Source organism: Pan troglodytes, chromosome 4 (assembly GCF_028858775.2).
Source record: "Pan troglodytes isolate AG18354 chromosome 4, NHGRI_mPanTro3-v2.0_pri, whole genome shotgun sequence".
Lineage (NCBI taxonomy): Eukaryota > Metazoa > Chordata > Mammalia > Primates > Hominidae > Pan > Pan troglodytes.
In genome coordinates this window covers 119,917,654-119,937,480 of record NC_072402.2, presented here as the reverse complement: position 1 = coordinate 119,937,480, position 19,827 = coordinate 119,917,654, and the positions used below count along the sequence as shown (strand labels likewise).

At 38.4% G+C, this 19,827-nt stretch overlaps 1 protein-coding gene across 3 annotated transcripts in view; it reads right to left on the bottom strand.

Annotated features, from left to right (window-relative positions):
* Positions 1-1,935: 1,935 nt before the first annotated feature.
* Positions 1,936-19,827, bottom strand: part of ZNF474 (zinc finger protein 474) — a 53,065-nt gene continuing 35,173 nt past the window's right edge. For 2 of the 3 annotated variants that reach the window (XM_016952760.4, XM_016952762.3), the window contains exons 5-6: positions 4,861-5,041; positions 1,936-2,103 (exon numbers count right to left, since the gene is read on the bottom strand). In XM_016952760.4, the coding sequence (XP_016808249.2) occupies positions 1,952-2,103; positions 4,861-5,041 (333 nt within the window). In that variant the 3' untranslated portion in view covers positions 1,936-1,951. Of the gene's footprint in view, positions 2,104-4,569; positions 4,734-4,860; positions 5,042-19,827 lie in introns of those variants that run through there. The other variant, XM_009449502.5, reaches the window with a different exon arrangement.

The window sequence follows — 19,827 nt, the reverse complement described above, 5'->3', positions numbered from 1 at the left end:
GGTTTTTAATTTTTATTTTTGTCATACTCAAAAGTCACTTATTATGACCTGAGTGGAAACTCATTTCATAGTTGAGGCCAGAATTTTTTATATTCCCTGCTACTTGATTTCTGAACATCAGCAAAATGCAGAAGTGTCTTTTGAAAAACCTAACACTGTCCACTTCAAGCTTCTTTTCACCTCAGTCTAAGTTAAACCCAAACCAGCAGCAGAACTGCAAGATTCCCATTTGCCTTAGTTACTTAAATAATATACAAAATGTTTCAGATTTGTCAGATCATTTGTGTTAGTATGGATAATCTCATTAGTGATGAAATCTAGCATACATATAGCAATGGATGAGTGTGGGATTGGAAGTCCAGCAGTCCTGAGTTTGCTTCCTTCACTATTCCTTAACTCAAGCTCAGTGTGACCTTGAGTTAACTATTTAGACCAAATATCAGTTTTCTGGTCTGTAAAATAAAGATAATGATCTCCATCTGTAGGCTTGACATGAGATGTATATAATGTAACATATATGAAGCACTTAGCACAGTGCCTGACCCACAGTAAACTCAACATCTATTTGATGTTTTTGTCATTTTGGTTAATAAGGTAAAACAACTAAACCACCAACTATGAGTCATTAAATGCCATGGTTTTTCACAAGATTTTTATTTGAGGGTATCTAAAGACTTTTAAAATGTTCATCTCTTGCTTCCTTTGAAGCAGGCAGGATAAAACAGAAATATTTGCACAATTATCCTAACTTAACCCTGTGTAATAAGTAGAAGTATGACCAAAGTATTAGGTAGAATAAATTTGCCTGTGTAATTTGGATCTGACTATGCTGTGTAAAGTCATGAATGTGAGGCTTGCAGGAACCCACTGGATCCAGAATGGCCCTGGAATTCTGCCATAAAATGAACAAAGATCTCAAGCAAAACCGCTGGGAGTCCAGGCAAAGCAGCACAGCCCGGGGGAGCAGAATTTCCTGGGCAGAGTCCTCCCTGACCCTGGCGTCCTCCCAGGAGAGCCCCACCTCGATGAATACACATTCAAGGACTCTAAAATACTAAGCAGTTTCACAACCCACTTACTGTGCATGAGCCTTGGGTGGGGAGGCACAGAACTTTCTGGCAGGCATTTAGACCACAACAATAAAACACCTATAAACCCCTATGACGGCATAAAGAATTCATGCTGGACTTCTCCTAAAGAAGGAAGGAGTTAGCCTCCACCTATTTTGATGAATTGTATTGCAGCAGTCTCCTGACACATGAGGCTGGCCGTGGCTCTGAAATATCTTGTATCATTTCTTGCCATTTGAAAGCGAGAATGAGTTAGATATGGTTCCAGTACATTGAGTTCTCAGCGATGTTTTGAATGTCTCTGCTGTTGAACAATCTTATAGAGAAAAGAAGCACCCCAGTCAAGAACTCAAAAAATGTCCCTGGATAAAAGGACATGTGGAATGACAGGTTATTTCAGAAAGCTCAGGGAGAGGAAGGAATCAGGTTCTTCCTGGGATTAAGGAGTTGCCTGAAGTTGCCTCCAAAACCCTTGTGCACTGAATAAGAGTCCTAATTGTGAAGTTCAAAATCTTGTTCAGGAAAGAAAATGGAAGAAAAATGGGGACCATTGGCTCTGAAATTTCTTTTAGACAAAAATCCCAGCTCTGATGAGAAGCAGCCTGCTTGTAAATCTGCCTGACAAAAGTGTGAAATGGTGTCCAGCGCGCCTATGCACATGCAGCTGCTTGTTAAAACCAGAGCATTTGCCCAACTGCATAATAGTGAGCAATGCTTACAACACTGAAGCGCTAAACTGGGCCTCCCCGGCTAGACCAGCCCTTGGTCAATTCCAGTTTTCCTTGTTTCCCCTCGTCAGCTCCTTTTTCTCCTTCCCACTTTATCCCAATCTCTTTCAAAGGGATTAATTTCTGTAACACTTCAGTAGAGAGAAAAGGGCTTTACTTGGCGGCTTTGGGTTTACAAGATCGTTGGTGAACAATCAGTCTGTCTGGCAGGAAGGTACGCCCACAAACATTACAGGGAACCAACTGGCTCTGGGCACTTGTCCAAGCAGCTTCATTTAAAGCATCAAGATCATAGAAGCCTTTGGCTGGAAAGTTAAAGGAAAAAAGCAAAAAGAAAAAAAGAAAACAAAATACCAAAAGCAAAAGGGAAAGAAAAAGGTAAAATGGATCAGTTTTTATTCGGGAGAACCATATTCTACTTTCTATGGAAAATATGTTCAGGAAATACCTGTTGACTGAGTATTTTAAACAAATCATATTACTTTTGCCTCCAAAAAAGAAAGGGCTGCTCGCTCTTTCAAGTGTTGAATAAAATTAGCTGGGAATCAGACAGAGGCTTTTCACCCTTTGGATTTTAAAAAGGGAAAGACATTGTTTTACATGTTATGATATGCATTCTTCACTAATTATTAACATCTTTGCATACACATTATTATTTTGCAAATATAACTTTTGGCCTTCTTTCAGTTGACTCTAAATATAAGCTTACAAAGGGGAATGAGCATGTATTTGTATTTTCCTTTTCTGTAATCCTTCAGTGGAATGTTTTCAGAAGCCAAAACTGACAGTTGAGAGTGAATTTAAGATGAATTATATCCTAAAAACTTATCATCTCTTCATGGTCATAAACTCAGATATTCTTTAAGTAATCAAAGTGGAGAATACAAACAGAATAATCTGACAAAAAGATATGTCCTTAAGAAAATAACAAAGACAGATGAGAAATGTATAATCTTCATTGGCAGAGCATAGGGAGAAAAAAGCATATGGCTTTATTTTAGAGAAACAATGTGGCATTTAGCTTTAATAAACCTTAGTTAAAATAGAATGACTTTAGTACATTAAATTGACTATATCTTAGAACCACTGAAAATAGGCCCCCAAAATGTAACAAGGCACTCAAAAACATATTACTTAGTTTTTATCTTTGGCACAGCATAGATTACTTCATTAAAGCTTAGGCAATTCTCATATGATTTCTATCTAATGGTTCACACAACCACAGTGAACCTTAAATTTTTTAACATGTCTGCTCCTAATACTCACTTTCTTGCTCCATGGGAATTTAAATCCCAGCAAAATCTAATATTTCTTCTTTGGATAAAGCAAATGTCACTGTCTATGTGGGATATGAATGTGTAGTTTCAGTGCTTTGAAAAATGAGAAAAGAATGACACTGACTTTCTCATTACTCATGCGAGTTTTAAAATGAACTCAAAAATTCCAGAGTAGTCACTGACTCTCACTTGAAGGTGATTCACCACATTTCTAAGTGTTTTTGCATAGGGCCTTGACTTCAGATCAGGAAGAGGGGTTATTTGAACCCTGTGACTACAATGAGTTCATGGGATAAAAATGGTAATATGAATTCTTTTTACCTAGAGAGGAAGGGCATCTTCAGAGATAAATAACATGGAAGTGAGAGGAAGACTGTAGGGAAGTGCAGTTATAGGACCTATCTTTTCCATCTGTAGGCAGTAACAGAATAGTGAACCACCAGGGCTTTCAGACCAATCATTCCTCTTACTTCTAGCCTGCTGGTAGTTATGGTCAAGCAGAGAAAGTGATAAAGATCAGAAGGGAAGGAAACATATTTTGACACCAAATGAGAAATGCTGGAAAGAGAGTTTCAATGAGGTAAACAACCTGTTTATGGAAAATGCTCTAATTTCAGTAGCTGGTCGTTTTCATCTTTAGCTGTTTTCCCACCTGTATGAAGAGTCCTCTTTTTGACAAGCACTGTGAATAGCTGGGATCTAGCAGGATCTAGAATTTATCATACAATCTAGGCTCTACTTTGTGGGTTGTTATAAAACTCTCCTTGTGTCACATCTCTGACACAAGTGCTTTGGACTAATTGACATTAAGTGACCCCCAAGGTACTTTTCAGCATTGCAAATCTACGGTTACATAGGAGAATGGATGAATTGAAAGATACTCCTCTTAAAACCAACATTGTCCTGTGAGATGGTTTAGGGGATCTACTGAGAAAATGACAATGGTAAAAATATGATAAGCAAGTCTGAGCTTGCATGGCAAAAATATTTTCTTAACTATTCTCATACCCTAAATGAATAAACATGAGGCTTTGTGATGAGGCCAAACATGGCAGTGTAGTTTCAGTTTCATTTGGTTTGCACCATGCTTTACAAATGATTAAATGTGAAAAATCCTGGACATTTAAAATAGATGTCTAGATTTCTAGTTTGTTTTGTGTTATTGAAAGATATGAGTACATTGGACTAAATTTCTTAATGATAACGCCAGCTGGAACTGGGCAGCTGCTTGTCTCCTTTAGAGTGAGCTGATGCTCCACAGCGCATCATAGTCCTTACCTCCCCTTTGTTGCACACATGGACCAGTTTACTCAATGTTATAACCTGACTAGTGGACCTGGTGAAAATTCGAGTTTGGTATCCCTGCTCTATGAACACCAAGACACATTCATATTTGGAAACATGACTTTGGATGTTCCCAAAGGTTTTTTTTAAGTTTCATATTTTTTTAAGGTTTATTCATTTTTATTCTTTAAGTATTTTATTGTTTATTTTACATTCAAAGGGTTTGATGATGTATGAAAGAAACTTTTGGAGAATACAGCAAATTCCCATAGGTCCCTCTCATGCACAGTGTTGCCAGGACATAGTGTCTTTATGTCTCAGCATCAGAAGATAATTCTTTGGACAGGCATTTCAGAACTGTTTTTCTTATTTGTCTGTAACCAAGGCAAGAAATGTTGATTTTGGTCGTTTGAACAAGTGAAAAAAGAATACTTCTGCTCTTATTAGTTTAGAGAGAAAAGTCTCCCCTTATGCACTCAAATCTTTTTTCTAGGAACTTACCAGTAATGGTCCTGACTTCTGGTTTTTTAGGTACTGGTCTCCTTAACTCTTTAGGCAACAAGTTGTTTTCATTATGCCATTTTTTCAGACATTGTGGCTCATGAATGCTAATAGATTTTGTTCCATATTCACGACCACAAATGTAGCAAACAACTGCTGGTGGACGCCGTATCATTGTTGGCTGCAAGTAACATAAAATAAATCATGAGTGAACTCCCATTCACAATTGCTACAAAGAGAATAAAATACCTAGGAATACAACTTACAAGGGATATGAAGGACTTCTTCAAAGATAGCTATAAACCACTACTCAAGGAAATAAGAGAGGACACAAACAAATGGAAAAACATTCCATGCTCATGGATAAGAAAAATCAATATCGTGAAAATGGCCATACTACACAAAGTAATTTATAGATTCAATGCTATCCCCATCAAGCTACCATTGACTTTCTTCACAGAATTAGAAAAAACCACTTTAAATTTTATACTGAACCAAAAAAAGAGCTCGTATAACTAAGACAATCCTAAGCAAAAAGAAGAACAAAGCTGGAAGCAGCACACCACCTGACTTCAAACTATACTACAAGACTACAGTAACCAAAACAGCATGGTACTGCTACCAAAACAGTTATATAGACCAATGGAACAGGACAGAGGCCTCAGAAATAATGCCACACATCTACAACCATCTGATCTTTGGCAAACTTGAGAAAAAATAAGCAATGGGGAAAGGATTCCCTATTCAATAAATGATATTGGGAAACCTGGCTAGCCATATGCAAAAAACTGAAGCTGGACCCCTTCCTTACACCTTATACAAAAATTAAGTCAAGAAGGATGAAAGAATGAAATGTAAGATCTAAAACCATAAAAACCCTAGAAGAAAACCTAGGCAATACCATTCAGGACATAGGCATGGGCAAAGACTTCATGACTAAAACACAAAAAGCAGTGGCAACAAAAGCCAAAATTGACAAATGGGATCTAATTAAACTAAAGAGCTTCTGCACAGCAAAAGAAACTATTATCAGAGTGAAGAGGCAACCTACAGAATAGGGGAAAATTTTTGCAATCTATCTATCTGACAAAGGGCTAATATCCAGAATCTACAAGGAACTTAAACAACTTCACAAGAAAAAAACAAGCAACCCCATCAAAAAGAGGGCAAAGGATATAAATAGACATTTCTCAAAAGAAGACATTTATGCAGCCCAAAAACATATGAAAAAACTCATCATCACTGGTCATTAGAAATCAAAACCACAATGAGATACTAGCTCATGCTAGTTAGAATGGTGATCATTAAAAAGTCAGGAAACAACAGATGCTGGAGAGGATGTGGAGAAATAGGAAAGCTTTTACACTGTTGGTGCAAGTATAAATTAGTTCAACCATTCTGGAAGACAGTGTGGCGATTCTTCAAGGATCTAGAACCAGAAATACCATTTGACCCAGCAATCCCATTACTGGGTATATACCCAAAGGATTATAAATCATTCTACTATAAAGACACAAGCACATGTATGTTTACTGCAGCACAGTTCACAATAGCAAAGACTTGGAACCAACCCAAATGCCCACCAATGCTATACTGGATAAAGAAAATGTGGCACATATACACCATGGAATACTATGCAACCTTAAAAAAGGATGAGTTCATGTCCTTTGCAGGGACATGGATGAAACTGGAAACCACCATTGTCAGCAAACTAACACAGGAACAGAAAACCAAACACCCCATGTTCTCACTCATAAGTGGGATCTGAACAATGAGAATACATGGACATGGGGAGGAGAACATCACACACTGGGGCCTGTTGGGGGTGGTGGGCTAGGGGAGGGATAGCATTACAAGAAATACCTAATGTAGATAACCTGTTGATGGGTGCAGCAAACCACCGTAGCACGTGTATACCTATGTAACAAACCTGCACATTCTGCACACGTATCCCAGAACTTAAAGTATAATTTAAAAAAAAGAAAAAATGTCTGTTAGATAAAGCTTAAATTTGGAAATCATATTTTAAAATTATACCACATTTAAGTTAGCTGGAAAATCAACGTGATTTTAAAAAATCCCCACTAGTCTGGTGACTTTATCTTTTTGGCAATTAAAAGATTAAACTATATTATTTGAGTAACTGGGATTGAGGTGAGGACATGGCTTCAGAGGAAATAAAAAAGAGCTAACCAGGATTCTTCATATTGCTACTATATAAATTATATTTTCTCATTTAATATTGATTGATTGCCTTCTGACTATTATATCCAAGTTACTATGCTGGGAGAATACAAAGATAAATCAGGCATAATTCCTCTTCTCAATAACACCAGGCTTGAGTACACCCATATATCTGAAAAGAAAAGTAATAAATGTCAATGGAAAGTTTATAACAGACATTGTTAACACTATTATGCCTGCCCACATTGGGATCATGTCAACAACTTTCTACTGCAAGCACTTGTGATTCTTTGCCTTTTTTGATCTGGAGTAGGCTCTGCCCACAGCAGAACAGCTCATCAATTGCAGATGAGAGTTAGCGAATAAATACCCAGTTTCCTCACCAAGGTTGATTCCATATAGTCTTCCAGAAGTCCCCAGAGTGATTGTACCACAGTCGCTTGTTAACACACTATCTAGGCTTTGTTCTCTTCCCTGTCTCTCTTCCTGTTCCTTTACTGGGGTATCCTGAGATCACCTCCCAAATAAACTACTTGAACTCAAATTCTTAGGTTTCTTGTTCCTAGGAGAACCAAATCTATGGGAGAGTTAAAGATAAGATGCAATAGGGAAATTCAGCTTCTGTCTAGGATATAGAAAAGGACAAGAATCATTGCTTCCACCTAAACAATGAGAACAAATTGAATAGCTTACAGAATCATAATTTTTGAGCCCATTGGAGACTCAAAGTTGCAAGATAAATAGATGAACTAAAAGGCCTACCTAAGTTTGAAGATAGATCAATAGTACCAAGAAAAAGCCTCCAAGCTCCAAACTTTATATGAGACATAATTTTCTGCCACAAGAAAAGGGCAGAGTAGCTGAGCATAAGCCCCTGTAAGGTGCAGGCATGCAGGTACCGTCTGTGTATACTCTCCTACCCACCATGTCTTACACTCAGTGATAGGAGGTGACAATCTGACATTGGGGAGAGGAAGGGGCATTGACAGAAGCCTCTACCATTTTAGGAACCCAGGGCCTGTCTAAATCTGAGGATAGAGCTATAGAAAAGACTTGCACAGAGTACAAATAAAACTTATAAATACAGAAAGGCAATTTAGAGAAGGAGAAAAACATTGATTTTGTTCTGGATCTGTTGAGTTTGACATAATTGTAGAATTTAAATAAATAAGTCCAGCCAAAACAGGAAATACAGGCCTGCAAATTCAGTATTCATTTATTTCAGAGCTATTCACACAGAAAAAAAATGTTTAAAACCATGAAAATTCTATAGATAGGAGTATGTAAAGAATATATGGAGAAAAATTCTTGGGAGAATATTTATAGTAGGGATATTGGACAAGGGAAATTATAGCCAGAAAACACAGAGAAAGGTTCAAATTTGCAGTTAAAGAAACAGGACATGCAGACAAAAGATTCTGGAAACATTTCTGGTTTCCAGAAATATGGTGTCATCAGCCTTGTCAGATGCTGCAAAGAGTAATGAGGGGCTGAGTAAAGGCTATTAGATGGAGTTATCAGTGGATTCCATACCAGTGACTTTTGAGAGGTTAGTTCCAAAGGAGTGGTAAGGGTAAAAGCTAAATTGTTAGGAGTTAAAAATTATGTCAAGGAAGAGAAAAATACACTTTCAAAAAACTTGCAGAAAAGAAACTTGAGAGACAAGCAAAGTAAAAGAAAGCTTTGTTTTGTTGTTGTTTATAGGATAGGGATGCCTTAGGCAGAGAGGAAAAGAGTATAGGCCCATAATAAAATCGGATAATTAAAAATTACAGAGGAGGCAGTAGAAGATGAGATTAAGGGCATAATTGGAGGTGTCAGCTTCTGAGAAAAGGGAAAAAAGAAAAGTTAGAGAAAGGGAAAAGGTGTTTGTAAAGAAGTGAGGAATTGGTGGTGCTCACATACATGGACTTAGTCTTCTAAGTATGAGATAAAGTGATCTTCAGAGAATGAAGAGATTTGAATTCTGGGAAATAGTGAAAGATGCTGGGATTATGCACTCTAGGGAATGTAGTAATGATTCAATTAGGGAAGAATATTCACTGAATAATGGAAAAGACCTAGTTACCTGAAGCTGCAAGAAATTTTGTTGGAATTAAATGACTTTTTTTCAATATGCTCTTTAGTAGCAACAGGTGGCATGAAAACAGAAATAAATTAAGCTGATTGTGTGGTCTCCATTGGGGAAATAAAACTTGGTTAATGTGTATGTCTTAGAATCAGCCTACTTCTAACTATAACTATTGGGACTTTCACTTTTCACAGACCAATATCAAAACCAGAAGGAAACACATTTATGATTTCTGATTACCAGACATAAAAAGAGATTTTAGATGAATAAATCCACAGTTAACATAGACTAAGCAAAAAGGGAAAATAAAGTGACTCCCTGGATGATTGAAGTTTTTATAAAAAGGGTATTATTTGAAGTGGAATTTTTTTCTATTATTTTATACTAACTTATGCCAATAAACTGTCTACATTTATCAAAATAACTAAATAGTTATTTATCCTTCTTTTTCTTAGCCATATGGTAGGTTCTAATAATTGAAAAGTGGCATGAAAAATATTTGAGAAATTCAAGAAAGACCTAAGAGAAAGTACAAAGCATAAGCAAAAATTTTCAAGATGTTTAAATGTTTCTTACTATTTTTTTTAACATGTTTATTTACTGGAAAGGTTAATTAAATGCAGATTTTTAGTTTAAAATGAGAAGTTATTCTTTTCATTTTGAAAATAGTGAATTTAATAAAATTCCACATGGAAAGTATGAGCCAAATCCAGTATTTAACCACGCATATAAGCACAATAAATGGCATGGGTCATAAATGAAGACATTCGTGTCACCATCAGATTTCCTTTGGAAGGAAAGTCAGAAGAAAACAGGCAGACACAGAGGTCAGAAGACACGTACTGAACAACTGAAATGGATGTGGGAGAAAATTAATACCATAAAAAGGTGACGATGTTCTATATTACATTTTCTAAAGCTTCTCCCATGCTCTATATTTGTGGTTGAACTTCAGTTGAACCTGCAATATACTCCATATTCTTAGGTTTTGAGCATCTTACTCCTAAGCCATGCTCTAGTGAAGCGCAAACAACCCAGCCACAGCAGAAGAGAAAAATACATCCACATGGGTCGGAACAGAGATAAGAAGACCTATTTTATTTTTCATTGATTTTACAATTGTCAGTCTGAAACTTCCAGGGAAAGCTGAGCAATCTCCATCTTGTGGTTATTGCCACTGCCCCAGCTGCCAAGGTTTTCCTATTTGGCCTCTTTCTCCAGTCCAGGGTTTTCCTATTGGGCCTTTTTCAGATAGAAGTGGATATGTGGGGGATGGAGAGAAGGAACGGAAAGAAGAGACTGTAGCTCTGGCAGAACCAGCAGAAGGCCCCCTCTTAGCAAATGTGCAGTCTGTAGCTTTCAGTGGCATGGCATAACAGAGTAAGGAGGGCAGTGGAAGGGTGGCTGAGGAGGTTATGTGAGGGCAGGGGGCCCTGTCTATGGAGGCCCTTGCCAGGACCAGCCAACTCCAGGAAAGCGTTATCAAAGAAAGGCAAAGAGGAAGTCGGTAAGTCTGACGTTGCTGAAGAGCAAAGAATTAGATCAACAGTTTTCCCTGTAACATTTCAGATAGTATTTTGCTGATGTGGCATTACTTTTCTAACATCAAGGTAAAAGACATTTTTTACAAAAAGTTAATCACTAAATCTATGTAAGTGTGCATAAAGATCTATCAGGGCTCATCACAATTTTGTTTCTGTGCTCTCAGTTTCCTGGGAAAGTTGATTTAGGCTAGATACAGACAGGCACTTGAACATTTTAGGGAAAACTTTTAACTTGAATCCACTAACTTTTCATATGTTTTCAATTATTTTGCTGGCCACTATTTGGAATTATCATATTATTTTCCACACAGCATCTTTTTCTTTCTGTTAATGTCTTTTCTCTGTCAGGAACACTTCATGTTCAATGCTTTAGGCCAGGTTTGTGTAACACACAGGGAAGTGGATATTTAACAACTTTTATCCTAATTATCGTATATAACCTGGCATCCATCCCTTCATTGTTACTGATTGAAATAAATAGTCATAATATCACTATTGAAGCAGGGGAGAAAGATTAAGGACCAAGAAAAGAGGCTGATTTGTTGGAGAACCTTAAGAGAGGTTTGGATAAAAGAGGAATGGACATAGCTGTTTCAGAAAACCGAGACTAGAATACCTACATTTCAGATAGATTCAGATTTCTCTAGATGACCTCTCTGATAGCACAGGCTAAAAGGAAACCACTGTGAAATACACAACTCAATAACTAATATTGTTTATAGAAAGAAGTATGACAATTGGTCAGAAGGAAAAAAATATTCCTAGCACTAAATTTATTGCATGAATTTATGAATTTTAATAAAAGACATGATGAAAACTAAAATGGAAGTCATTACTAGCAGTTTTACAAAATATCAGAAACACTCCACATTTGTTCATTTCTTTTTTTTTTTCTGAGACGGAGTCTCGCTCTGTTGCCGAGGCTGGAGTGCAGTGGCGCGATCTTGGCTCACTGCAAGCTCTGCCTCCCGGGTTCACGCCATTCTCCTGCCTCAGCCTCCCGAGTAGCTGGGTCAACAGGTGCCTGCCACCATGACCAGCTAATTTTTTGTATTTTTAGTAGACACGGGGTTTCACCGTGATAGCCAGGATGGTCTGGATCTCCTGACCTCGTGATGCACCAACCTCGGCCTCCCAAAGTGCTTGAATTACAGGCGTGAGCCACCGTGCCCGGCCCACATTTGTTCACTTCTTATACTAATTATACAGAAGATACGAAGTGATAACTTATAGTGTGAAAGTATAGTTCTGTGATGTTATTTACAAGGGAGTTCAGAGAATGTGATCCAAGCATCACCTCATGAAATAGAAATTGGTAAGAAATGTTTATGGAGCAACAGCCTTTGAAAATCTGATTAGTGTAACAGTGATCTCCCCAGAAAAATGCATATGTATACAGAATTGTGGATATGATATCGACTGATTGGTAGATTCCCTAAAACCTGTCTATTAGCCCCAGGAAGTGAGCTATTGGGCCTTTAGACAGAGCCAAACTTTCTCTTCCAATAGATGATTCGTTGTTAAAGGGGTCATTTGGCACTGTTTAAATGGCTCAGAAAGTTCTGAGTTGAAGCATTCAGGAACTTGGCACCATATCTGGCTTTAGGGTGATTCTAAGCACTGTTTTGCCTAGAATAGTCTTATTATATACCTGTTGTCTTGGCTAATATTAATAGCTGCTCTTTTACTCCCTAAAATATCCCTGTATAATAAATACATGATATAGCCACTCTACCCCTGATCCTCTTTGAAAAACATTAGTTAATATAAGAAATCAAGGGATGAAACAACAAAAAAGCTAAAAAATAGAGATTGTGACTCAAAGAGTGGCAATTAATCCACTTAAATCATAGAAGGCAAAATAACTATAGAAATTGTAGAGGCTGTGCCCAGTGGCTCTTATCTGTAATCCCAGCACTTTGGGAGGCCAAGGCAGGTAGATTGCTTGAGCTGAAGGGTTTGAGACCAGCCTGAGCCTGAGCAATCTAGTGAGACCCCATCTCTACAAAAAATATAAAAATTAGCTGGGCATGGTAGCACGTGCCTATAGTTCCCAACTATTAGGAGCCTGAAGTGGGAGGACCACCTGAGCCCAGGAGGTTGAGGCTGCAGCGAGCTGTGATCGTGCCACTGCACTCCACTGTGAGCACCAGTGTGAGACCCTGTCTCAAAAAAAAAAAAATTATAGAGAAGAGAATATAAAATTAATTATCAAAATTGGCAGGGGAAGGAGCAGTACAAAGAAGTTAATGACATTAAATTCCTCACTTTTCATGTGAAACAGTCAATTGAAGCAGTGTAACATTAAAGTTTGAAGTTAATGTTTTGCAAATACTTTAATAATTACTGTTTTTAACTTTAGTGGGTCCTTTTAAAAACTAAACTTTTAGTAAAGAAATATTATCCTACAGTTCAGCAAAATTATTAGTTTCACTTTGGTGCCTTTTTGTCAAATGCGAGTAATTTAAATTTATCTCTACTGATAATCTCACTTCTATGAAAACATATACATGTCTACTTATGTATGTCTGTGTACACAGATGCCTGGAATGATATTCACTAAGATCAAATTAGGGGAGTGTGGGGTAACTTTTATACTTTCCTAATGGCTTGGATTTTTATAATGAATTTGTATCATTTTTATAATAAAAAGTAGTAAAAAATCAGCTCTGGAGTCAAAAGCTAATCTGGATTGGGTAATAAAATCAGCCTTAAAGGTAAAATAATGCAGACTAAATTATTTTCTGCAAATTCCTTAAATAACTCATAAAAGATATTCAAAGATTATATATATAATATAGTTTAATATTATAACAAACTAGTAGTTGGAATTAGAATTAATATTAGGAATGAATACAGCTTTGCATAGCATAAAATTACAATGCTGTGGCATAATAAGAAATGCATATTTGGTCTCTGCACCTACTTCCTGACACAGAGCTCTCAAAACCCTTGTAATTTCTTGAGTGACAGGGGTGATAGGAGCTTTTAAAATTGTATTTGGTCCTTTTCCCTGTTTCTGAAACAAGAGCTTCTAAGACTTTTGGAATTCCCGGGGGTGATGAATGTCTTTTTGTATGCTAATGAATGACTGGTGGCTAGGACCCCCCAGACAGCTTTAAGATTCGGGCTGGTTGCCAGAATAACCAAGGCCTGATCAGAGGGCTGGAAATTTCAGCTCTACTCGCTGACCTCTGAGGAGGGCAGAGGGGCTGGGGATTGAGATAATCACTAATGTTCAATGATTTAATCAATTATCTCTGTGAAATGGAACCTCCATAGAAACTCCAAAGGAAGGGTTTCAAAGAGCTTCCCTGTTGGCAAATCCATTGAGGTGCTGGGAGGGTGGTGACCCCAGAGAGGTCACAGAAGCTCCACACCACCCCTAATCCCGTACCTTGCCCTGTGTACCTGTTCATCTGGCTGTTCATCTGTATCATTTGTAGTAAACTGGTAACATAAATAACACGATGAAGTGTTTCCCTGAGTTTTGTGAGCTGTTATAGCAAATTATTAAGCGTGAAGGGAGGATCATGGGAAATCCAGTTTTTAGCCAAGTTGACAAAAGTGTGAGTAACCTGGCGTCCCAGTAGTGGAGATTGGCTTCTGAAGCTGCGGGGCAGTCTTGTGAGACTGAGCCCTCAACTTTTGAGGTCTGCACTAACTCTGGGACAACACGCAGTTGTCTGGAGAACTAGAGAACTGGTTGTTGCTGTGGGGGAAAAAATCCACACATTTGGTGTCAGAAGTGTTGTCAATAGAAAAGCTTTTCCTTTTAAATACAAAATAAAATTACGGTACTTTAAGTTACATTATTCCAATACTATTTTATTTTGCTAATTGTTTATGGTTGAATACATATCAGTTAAATACTTGTATGATGAAACATAATTGAAATCCTAGAACTCTGCTCCATTACTTTAAAAAGCAGTCACAAATGTCTGGAAAAATAGTCTGAAAACAAGATTTAGCATGAGTTCATTTCCACCATAAGATAATCCTAAATCCAGCTTTTACAGATATTTTAATTTTGTCTAGGCTGTTTCCCACACCTGAACGCATTAGTCAAAAAATGAACTCACAAGTAACTAAGTGCGGCTGTATGGTACTAGTCATCTTATTTTGAAAAGTGGTGGTCAAAAGGATAATTTGGTGGGTGGATGAAGCAGGCCATCCTTTGGATCCTGTATTGCCCATTCTAGCTGGCTTGACATATCGCCATATAATTTTCATCTTCTCAACTATCTCCACCCCCCGCCTCTTGTCTGTTTTGTGCAAACTTGGCCTATCTAACATGATGTCAGTAATTTTATGGTTCTCTGTGGCTACAGACTAAAGTCCAACACTTCATATAGACTTCAGCCATGGCCAGTCTTAGCCCCATGAAACACATCTTTGAGCCACACCAAACTGGACACTATTCCCCAAGCTAGAGGCCACAGTCCTCAATTTTGCTGTCTCCATGCCTTCATTCATCTACTTCCTCCAGCACCAAGCTGGAGGTTGTGGGGAATCCCAATCCTTAACTCTCCTTAGTTATGGAGGCAAACATATAAACTATTAATTTACAAGCCAAAATGTGTAAGTGTCATGATATGGGGACATAGTGCCAGAAGAGTCTGAAGCAGAAAGAAAGGGAAGTGTTTTGATCAGAAGCCAATGAAGTGGATAATATCTGAAGTGGGTTTATTGAATGGTAGAACTGTACAGGAGAGAGGAGAACTCCCTCAGGCAAGCTGCTAAACAACACGACCCTTTCAACAACTGTTTAATAGTACTGTAGTATGTGAACATGAAAGCTATAATGCCCATAATGGAAACAAGAAGGCTGCTTAGAGGAAGTGTACAAGTGAGGATCAATCTGTTCCACATAGGATGGAAACATGAGTGGTTAGACCTTGAGAAAACAGTTGAAGGTCGCAACATTTTCTAAGTGTCTCCCCTGGCCCTCTGCCTTTCCACCTTGGTCCAGATCCCAGACTTCATCCTCCTGTCAGAACAGCGGGGTGGAGATTTGACAAATAATACTAAAAGGAAGGGCTTTCTATAAGAGAGCTGCATCAGTCAAGTTAAGGTGTTATGCTGTTTTGGATAGAGAGAGGGCAATTTTGGGGATTGTGTTGAGTCCTGAATGCAAGGATGAGGACTTCATATCTTTGAGAGACAATCAGATTAAGAAATGGGCCAGATGGGACAATTTATAATTTTTTATTTTTTTAGACGGAGTCTTGCTCTGTGCCCAGCCTGGAGTGCAGTGGCACGATCTCGGCTCACTGCAAGTTCTGCCTCCCGGGTTCACGCCATTCTCCTGCATCAGCCTCTGGAGCAGCTGGGACTACAGGCACCGGCCGCCATGCCTGGCCAATTTTTTTGTATTTTTAGTAGAGACGGGGTTTCACCATGTTAGCCAGGATGGTCTCGATCTCCTGACCTCGTGATCCATCCACCTTGGCCTCCCAAAGTGCTGGGATTACAGGCTTGATACAATTTTTATACACTAAACCATCCTGGTTATCCCATATTGGAGAAATGCAAATTGGTTCTGCCTGCACTAAAGCTCTGAAGTCACAGTAAAAAACCATGAATGTGTCCAGGTGTGGTGGCTCACGCCTGTCATCCCAGGGGAGGCCGAGGCAGGCGGATCACCTGAGGTCAGGAGTTCAAGACCAGTCTGGCCAACATGATGAAACCTCATCTCTACAAAAATACAAAAATTAGCTGGGCATGATGGCAGGCGCCTGTAACCCCAGCTATTAGGGAGGCTGAGGCGGGAGAATCGCTTGAACCTGGGAGGCAGAGGTTGTAGTGAGCCGAGATGGCACCATTGCACTCCAGCCTGGGAAACAGAGGGAGACTCCGTCTCGAAAAAACAAAGAACAAAACAAAACACGAATGCAACTGGAAACATCCATAAATAGAGCAAGAAAGTTGAATACAGTCATTCAATGGTCTATTACTGAGCAATAAAAAAGAACTACTGCTACTTGCACCAGTGGATGAAACTCAGAATCATTATGCTGAAAGAAACCAAACACAAGAGTACACACAGCATGATTGTATTTATATAAAATCCAAACTAATCTGTAGATTAGCGGTTGCCTGGAGGCTAGAAGTGGAAGGTGATAAAGGAATATAAGAAATTTTGGAAGGTAATGAAAATGTTCTATGTCTTGGATATGGTGGTGGCATAACAGGTTTCTAAAACCATCAAAATTCATTGAATTGCACATGTTTAAAGGATGCAGTTTATTGTTTGTAAATTATTTCTCCATAAGGCTGATTTTAAAACACTCGTGCAGATACAGTTTAGTGGAGTATTTTTGCATTGCCATGCTCATGCAATGCAGTCAGTTAAAAGTCAGCAGTACACATTGTAAAAGAAATTCCAGAATCAAGTAATGTATTTTAGTTATTTTTGCCAGGAGCTAGGGAATATTTCAAATGATCTCTATTCTAAACTCTTTAATTTATCTCCCAAGAAGTTTTCCTAGTTCAAAAAACAAAGCATATAACCATAAAAGAAAACAAATAAAAAGACCTAGAGAAAATTAGAAAATATTTTATCAAGACTTTTTTTTCAGGACATTAAATTTTTTGTAGGACAAAGTCCATTAGGAAGCAACCCCATTTACACAAGATTTTTCAAGAAAACTCAACCCTGGAGTTTCAGGACCTGAGCCCTGCAGCCAGAGATGAATAACATAAAAGCAGGACTCTCCCTCTGCACCCACGTGCATGGCATCTTGTCTGTTTGAAACACAACCGACCAGTTTCTTGGCTAGCCATATGTAGAAAGCTGAAACTGGATCCCTTCCTTACACCTTATACAAAAATTAATTCAAGATGGATTAAAGACTTAAATGTCAGACCTAAAACCATAAAAACTCTGGAAGAAAACCTAGGCAATACCATTTAGGACATAGGCATGGGCAAGGACTTCATGTCTAAAACACCAAAAGCAATGGCAACAAAAGCCAAAATTGACAAATGGGATCTAATTAAATGGACAGTGTGGCGATTCCTCAAGGATCTAGAACTAGAAATGCCATTTGACCCAGCCATCCCATTACTGGGTATATACCCAAAGGATTATAAATCATGCTGCTATAAAGACACATGCACACGTATGTTTATTGCAGCACTATTCACAATAGCAAAGACTTGGAACCAACCCAAATGTCCGTCAACGATAGACTGGATTAAGTAAATGTGGCACATGTACACCATGGAATACTATGCAGCCAAAAAAAGTATGAGTTCATCTCCTTTGTAGGGACATGGATGAAGCTGGAAACCATCATTTTCAGCAAACTATCGCAAGGACAGAAAACCAAACACCACATGTTCTCACTCATAGGTGGGAATTGAACAATGAGAACACTTGGACACAGGGTGGGGAACATCATACACTGGGGCCTGTCGTGGGATTGGGGGAGGGGGAGATAGCATTAGGAGATATAGCTAATATACATGACGAGTTAATGGGTGCAGCACACCAACATGGCACATATATACATATGTAACAAACCTGCACGTTGTGCAAATGTACCCTAGAACTTAAAGTATAACTAAAAAAAAAAAAAACATAACTGACCAGTTTCTTATCTTCCAACATATGAGGCACTTCAAAGTTCATTAGCATATAAATATGTATGTGTGTATATATGCACAAAACACATATAAATTCAGTTAGTCCTCATCTACAGTTGATTTTAGGGATACTGAAAGGCTCCCCTTGTGTCACACCATTTATTCCTTTATATTTTCCTTGTGCTTGCCCTTGTCTACCCTCCAGCCTACAATTATTTTCTTTAGGGTCATTCAGCTCAAAAAGAGAGAGCTGAGAACTTTGGCTCTAGAAGGGCACAAGAACAATTACCCACCTGCTACCAGGGAATAAAGGAATCCTCCTGCATTCACACATTGGAAGGCAGTAATTTGCTGGATCTATCTGTAACCATTACAAAAGCAGTAAGCCTGTTCTTTTGATGAGGTCATTTTAGTGGGCCTTTGCCAAAGAGTCACATCAAAATGTAAACTATGTTATTACTAAATATGTATGCAAATGAAATGCCTGTGTCCTTCTCCCAAGTAACGTGCTTTGTACATTCCTTGGAAATATTTTTTTAAATGCAGAAAGTTTAATGGTCTTTTTTTTTTTTTGTAGGTTGCATCATCCCTACATCAAAATAGCCATATTCCCTGTGTTCATTTGAGGTTATTCATTAACCTAAGAGTCAAAGAGAACTCAGGGCACCCAGAGGTAATAGAACATCCTGCAAGGGAAATAGCCCCTGTAAGCCTGAACCGTGACTTGGAGCAAATCAGAAAAAGGCACTCCTACCTTCGGACACTTTCCAACCATAAGGTTGTAATCATTAATCTGTAACAACACAAGTCACAACATGTAGAATTAAAAAATGGTGACCATGGGGGAGATAGACATGACAATCCTTACCCTGTCTCACAACTGGGCCTAGAACTGACCATATATGTCAATGTGTACTTTGTCTCTCAGATGGAGTGTGACTGATAACCAGTATAGTTTGCTAGTCCATAAATATCTGGGATGAATCAGATGCTTTTCAATTTCAAAAGCCAATAAAACAATAGGATTCTAGATTTTGCTACTGCATTTCCATTGTGAGCAGAAATAAACCAGAGACCTCTGCTGGAAACACAGCTGAGACTGATTCACGTGAGGCCCGCACTAAATGCAAACGCATCTGGAGGAAAGGGCTGTCCCTCAATAGGTGATTTAATTGAAGCCCAGATGTTGTTGCTCAGAAGTATTTTCTGATTACTGACAATGTGCCAGGGACTGTGCTGGGTACAGAACTGAGAACTGGCCTTAACAGTGGGAATGACCATATTGAACTCACTTTATTTACTTTCTTTTCTTTTTGCCCCTTTCATCTCAGTCCAACCCCTTTATTTAGAAAACATTTTTTAGCTTTGTCCAAAGCTCTATCTCTGAGACAGTATCAGGTTGACAGACCCCTATTTGGCTTGTGCTGAGCCCATTCACTTTAAATTACTCAAGATACAGAGGCAGGGTGAGAAGGGGACCTGCTGAGTGGAGGAAGCATTCTGACTTCTCTGCCCACTAACATGTTTGAACTCAGACTGATTAGTTTTGAAAACTACTCTCCAGATGTGCAGCCTCCC